At 46.4% G+C, this 6,283-nt stretch overlaps 1 protein-coding gene across 1 annotated transcript; it reads left to right on the top strand.

The window, feature by feature from the left end:
* Positions 1–2,198: 2,198 nt before the first annotated feature.
* On the top strand, positions 2,199–5,638 carry LOC133487982 (uncharacterized; the record flags this gene model as incomplete). Its single annotated transcript, XM_061795341.1, has 1 exon — positions 2,199–5,638. A coding segment is annotated over exon 1 (3,042 nt), but the record flags the coding sequence as incomplete, so codon positions are not given.
* Between the last annotated feature and the right edge of the window lie 645 nt (positions 5,639–6,283).

The following is a 6,283-nucleotide window of genomic DNA, read 5'->3' as shown; positions in this document are numbered from 1 at the left end:
ATGGATAGGTCTTCTTTAAGAGCTTGTGCACAATAGTGACTGTCCGTCACTATCTTTACACGTCTCACGTGTAGCCTTATAGCCTCCAACAGTCCTTCTAATACGGCTGTAACCTCCCCGGCTTGGGCACTGCCAGGGGTCGTACCTTTACGATGGCTCTTTTCTTCTCCCTCATGTCTAAGGATGAAGCCCCAGTGGGAAGACTGGTCTTCACCTTTTTTTGATCCATCAGTATAGAGAATCCATTCGTATGGTTTTTCTATTTTTATCTCTGGTTTTACTCGTTTCTTTGACGAGGGGGTTATTGGTCCTATCTCCAAATCGGGGTCTAGTAGGATATCCTCCCATCTCCCCCATCTCACATTGGTTGCTTTAGTGCTTTCGATGGTATCTTTCCGCAAGAAGCGATGAACTTGGCTCTGTGTGATGACCTTTATTCCTTGTCCCTGGGCTAAATCCTTCAATGTCCCCCAGTACCTGGCTAGGACTGCCAGTTCCCTTTCCTCCCTTGGAAACTTCTTTTCCACGCTGCTCAGGGTATAAGTCCATAAGGTCACCAAGCCAGCTCCCTCGTTACTGACGCTCACCCTAGCCGAGTCCTCGTCGCACTCCACTTTAGCGATCAATCTTGTATCCAAACCCCTTGGCTCTAGTTGTACAGCATTTCTCACTCCTTTCTTCAATTCTTCTATGTTCTCTAGGTCTTTCGCTGACCAATCCTAGCTTTTAGACTTTCCTTCTTCAGGATTTTTCCTGCTGACGGGCATAAAGGGGTTTTGCATATTTTTGATAATAGGGGACATTATCCCGAACATAGTTACATAGTCCGAGTATCCTCTGCAATTCTCTCTCGGACGTTGGGGGTAGGATTTGATCAATCTTCTGTCGATAAGCGTCCGAAAGTCCCAAGTCTTCCGACACCTGGAACCCCAAGTGGTCTACTTGGAATCTAGCAAATTGGCATTTCTTTAGATTGAGTTTCAGTCCTGCTGCTGTCACCCTTCGAACTACAGTTTGTAAGAGGTTCAAATGCACTTCTTCTGTATCTTTCGCGATGAATATATCGTCTATATAAATCGTGACTGACAGTCCCTCCAAAACGTCCATAACCGCTGATTGAAACAAATTTGGGGAATTTTTGTATCCCTGGGGTAATCTCTGCCAGACGTACGATTTCCCTTTATGTGTGAATGCCATCTTTCCTTGCGATGCTTTGGCAATCCTCAAGGAGAAAAATCCATTAGCCAGGTCGATGCATGTTTTATATTTTTTCACTCTCAGCGTTTTTAAAGACGCCTGTGGGTTTATGAGGCTTGCTCTATTAGCCACCGTTCGGCGGTTCAGAGCTTTAAAGTTGATAACTGGCCTCCATCCCCCTCCTACCGATTCAGGCTTTTTGACAGCCTGAATGGGGCTGTTTGTTATTGGATTTGGTTCTTCACGAATTATTCCAAGCGCTGATAGTTCTTTCACTATCATTGCCATTTCAGCCACGGCCCCCGGGTTAAGAGGGTATTGTCTCACCGCCGGGTGCACTCCTCCACTTATGGTGTGCAAGTACTTCTGTCCTAGGTCTCCACAATCATTTTTAAAGTGGGCTACGGAGGCTTCCTCCATTATTTCATTTAACCTCTTTGTCCCTTCTGGCGACAAGTTGCTTTCTTGAATTTGTTGGGCCTTCACTGCTGATACATCCACTGGTTTATACCACTCGTATTCTGGGGTTATCTTGGTGGGTCCAACCCTCACTGTTGCTAATTTCATCTTCTTCCATTGTTTCAATGCTGTTTGTCGTTTATTTCTAGGCTTATTCAGCCCTTCTAAGTCTCGTAGTGTTAATAGGTTGTATGGTCCCATAATCCACACAATTCCTTTCCAAATTCCGGCTGGCATTTCTGTAACAGAACCATCAGCTACCTTCACTTTTAGGTGTCCAATTCTTCTCAAGGTTTCACGGGTCATTGACACCTCGGCCCCGGTGTCCACCAAATAGGGTACTCCTTCCAACTTTGCGTAGAGCTCGTCCCCTATCCGATAGACTCCTTCCAGGGTGACCCGTGCCTCGGTTTCCATCACTTTTTGGGCCCTCCTGAGGCAGCAGCTTTGCGAGCCTCAAGATGGGCCTTCCTTTCTTCTGGTGTCATTTTGAGAAATTCTTCTCTCGGTATATAGGCTCCAAATTCCTTCTTTTTCACCGTTTGTTGTTGTCCTGCTTGGGAAGTTGGTTTCTGACTTTCGGCTGTTCTTTGGGAAGACTGCGTCGCTCTTTGGGCTGACTGTTGGTTATTCCCGCAAGAGCGGTAGTCAGTTGGTGCCGCTTTCCTCTTCTCGCTGTAGAATTTAGTCAGTCGATCCCATTGCTTAATGGAAGCTTCGATTTTTTGTGCTGTGCTGTCTGGTGCCATCTTCACAAAAGTAGCTTCGTTTCCCATTTCTTTTACAATCATTCGCAGCGCTTTAACATATCTGCTTGGCGCTATGACTTGTTTTGTTTTATTCCATACATTCAATAGCGTTACTCCTTGCTTGAGTTGAATGCAGCCCTATGGGGGGCACAAGTCAGTGCAAACTGTAGGCCGGTCCCAAGCCCGGATAAATGCAGAGGGTTGCGTCAGGAAGGGCATCCGGCTTAAAACCTTGCCAAACAAATATGAGCGTTCATCCAAAGAATTCCATACCGGATCGGTCGTGGCCCGGGTTAACAACGTCCGCCACCGGCGCCGTCAACCTGCAGGGCACTGTTGGAAATTCAGCTACTGTGGGTCGAAGTCGAAATCAAAGAAGAAGAAGAAGAGGTGGAAAGCGGGTTCTTCGGCAGAAAGAGAAGAGGAAAACACAGAGCCTAGAACTGAATGTGGGGACTTTGAATGTTGGGACTATGACAGGAAAATCTCGGGAGTTGGTTGACATGATGATTAGGAGAAAGGTTGATATATTGTGTGTCCAGGAGACCAGGTGGAAAGGCAGTAAGGCTAGAAGTTTAGGGGCAGGGTTTAAATTATTTTACCATGGTGTAGATGGGAAGAGAAATGGAGTCGGGGTTATTTTAAAAGAAGAGTTGGCTAAGAATGTCTTGGAGGTGAAAAGAGTATCAGATCGAGTGATGAGGCTGAAATTTGAAATTGAGGGTGTTATGTGTAATGTGATTAGTGGCTATGCCCCACAGGTAGGATGTGACCTAGAGGTGAAAGAGAAATTCTGGAAGGAGCTAGATGATGTAGTTCTGAGCATCCCAGACAGAGAGAGAGTCGTAATTGGTGCAGATTGTAATGGACATGTTGGTGAAGGTAATAAGGGTGATGAAGAAGTGATGGGTAAGTACGGCATCCAGGAAAGGAACTTGGAGGGACAGATGGTGGTAGACTTTGCAACAAGGATGCAAATGGCTGTAGTGAACACTTTTTTCCAGAAGAGGCACGAACATAGGGTGACTTACAAGAGCGGAGGTAGAAGCACACAGGTGGATTACATCTTGTGCAGACGATGTAATCTGAAGGAGGTTACCAACTGTAAGGTAGTGGTAGGGGAGAGTGTGGCTAGACAGCATAGGATGGTGGTGTGTAAGATGACTCTGATGGTGGGGAGGAAAATTAGGAAGACAAAGGCAGAGAAGAGAACCATGTGGTGGAAGCTGAGACAGGACGAGTGTTGTGCAGCTTTTCGGGAAGAGGTGATACAGGCTCTCGGTGGACGGGAAGAGCTTCCAGAAGACTGGACCACTGCAGCCAAGGTGATCAGAGAAGCAGGCAGGAGAGTACTTGGTGTATCTTCTGGCAGGAAAGGAGAGAAGGAGACTTGGTGGTGGAACCTCACAGTACAGGAAATCATACAAGGAAAACGGTTAGCTAAGAAGAAGTGGGACACTGAGAGGACCGAGGAGAGGCGAAAGGAATACATTGAGATGCGACACAGGGCAAAGGTAGAGGTGGCAAAGGCAAAACAAGAGGCATATGATGACATGTATGGCAGGTTGGACACTAAAGAAGGAGAAAAGGATCTATACAGGCTGGCCAGACAGAGGGATAGAGATGGGAAGGATATGCAGCAGGTTAGGGTGATTAAGGATAGAGATGGAAATATGTTGACTGGTGCCAGCAGTGTGCTAGGTAGATGGAAAGAATACTTCGAGGAGTTGATGAATGAGGAAAATGATAGAGAAGGGAGAGTAGAAGAGGCAAGTGTGGTGGACCAGGAAGTGGCAATGATTAGTAAGGGGGAAGTTAGAAAGGCATTAAAGAGAATGAAAAATGGAAAGGCAGTTGGTCCTGATGACATTCCTGTGGAGGTATGGAAGCATCTAGGAGAGGTGGCTGTGGATTTTTTGACCAGCTTGTTTAACAGAATTCTAGCGGGTGAGAAGATGCCTGAGGAATGGAGGAAAAGTGTACTGGTGCCCATTTTTAAGAACAAAGGTGATGTGCAGAGCTGTGGCAACTATAGAGGAATAAAGTTGATGAGCCACACAATGAAGTTATGGGAAAGAGTAGTGGAGGCTAGACTCAGGACAGAAGTGAGTATTTGCGAGCAACAGTATGGTTTCATGCCTAGAAAGAGTACCACAGATGCATTATTTGCCTTGAGGATGTTGATGGAAAAGTACAGAGAAGGTCAGAAGGAGCTACATTGTGTCTTTGTAGATCTAGAGAAAGCCTATGACAGAGTACCCAGAGAGGAACTGTGGTACTGCATGCGGAAGTCTGGAGTGGCAGAGAAGTATGTTAGAATAATACAGGACATGTACGAGGGCAGCAGAACAGCGGTGAGGTGTGCTGTCGGTGTGACAGAAGAATTTAAGGTGGACGTGGGACTGCATCAGGGATCAGCCCTGAGCCCCTTCCTTTTTGCAGTGGTGATGGATAGGCTGACAGATGAGGTTAGACTGGAATCCCCGTGGACCATGATGTTTGCAGATGACATTGTGATCTGCAGTGAAAGCAGGGAGCAGCTGGAGGAACAGTTAGAAAGATGGAGGCATGCACTGGAAAGCAGAGGAATGAAGATTAGCCGAAGTAAAACAGAATATATGTGCATGAATGAGAGGGGTGGTGGGGGAAAAATGAGGCTACAGGGAGAAGAGATGGCAAGGGTAGAGGACTTTAAATACTTGGGGTCAACCGTCCAGAGCAATGGTGAGTGTGGTCAGGAAGTGAAGAAACGGGTCCAAGCAGGTTGGAACGGGTGGAGGAAGGTGTCAGGTGTGTTATGTGACAGAAGAGTCTCTGCTAGGATGAAGGGCAAAGTTTATAAAACAGTGGTGAGGCCAGCCATGATGTATGGATTAGAGACAGTGGCACTGAAGAGAAAACAGGAAGCAGAGCTGGAGGTGGCGGAAATGAAGATGTTGAGGTTCGCTCTCGGAGTGACCAGGTTGGATAAAATTAGAAATGAGCTAATCAGAGGGACAGCCAAGGTTCGATGTTTTGGAGACAAAGTTAGAGAGAGCAGACTTCAATGGTTTGGACACGTCCAGAGGAGAGAGAGTGAGTATATTGGTAGAAGGATGATGAGGATGGAGCTGCCAGGCAAGAGAGCTAGAGGAAGACCAAAGAGAAGGTTGATGGATGTCGTGAGGGAAGACATGATGGCAGTTGGTGTTCGAGAGGAGGATGCAGGAGATAGGCTCTCATGGAAAAGGATGACGCGCTGTGGCGACCCCTAACGGGACAAGCCAAAAGGAAAAGAAGAAAGAAGAAGAAGACTCCTTGCTTGAGTTGCTCCTTAGCTCTCATTATGTGAGCCTCTTCGTCTTCATCTTCACTGTCCACCCATCTCTCATAGACCTGTTGTGATGTTTCATTGGGTCCAATGGGATTGGCAATAATATATTGCAGCCATATTTTCTTGGCAATTTCCCCTCCAGGAGCGTCTCTGACCATAGGCCACATCTCAATTAAATAATCTTTAGCTGTTTCTTTCTGAGTTTTTGGCCGGACCAATTCTTTCAAAGCCCTAAATTCTTGCATGTCTCTTTCCGTGTTGTTCGGCTGATACATGGAGTTAGGTCCAACTGTTGTCATTCCTAGAGGCATCCTATACTGAGAGGGCTGACTTGCAGGGTTGACATGGGCCACCATTGCCCCAGCGTCCATTTCCAAGTCCTCTTCAGCTCTTAATTAAATTTGTGCTCTTTGATACATCGCTTGTTTAAGTTTGCTGAGCAAGATATCATACATTACTGTCACGAAGCCTTCTCTGAAATTCTTGGTGAACTCCATATGTCCCACTAACGTATGATACGTGGGAGTTTGCAAAATGTTTGCTGCCTCTCTATGTGTGACTCTTA

The sequence above is a fragment of the Phyllopteryx taeniolatus genome, chromosome 13 (assembly GCF_024500385.1).
Source record: "Phyllopteryx taeniolatus isolate TA_2022b chromosome 13, UOR_Ptae_1.2, whole genome shotgun sequence".
Taxonomy (NCBI): domain Eukaryota; kingdom Metazoa; phylum Chordata; class Actinopteri; order Syngnathiformes; family Syngnathidae; genus Phyllopteryx; species Phyllopteryx taeniolatus.
The sequence above is the reverse complement of the archived record's forward strand: the minus strand, read 5'-3'. Positions and strand labels throughout refer to the sequence as shown.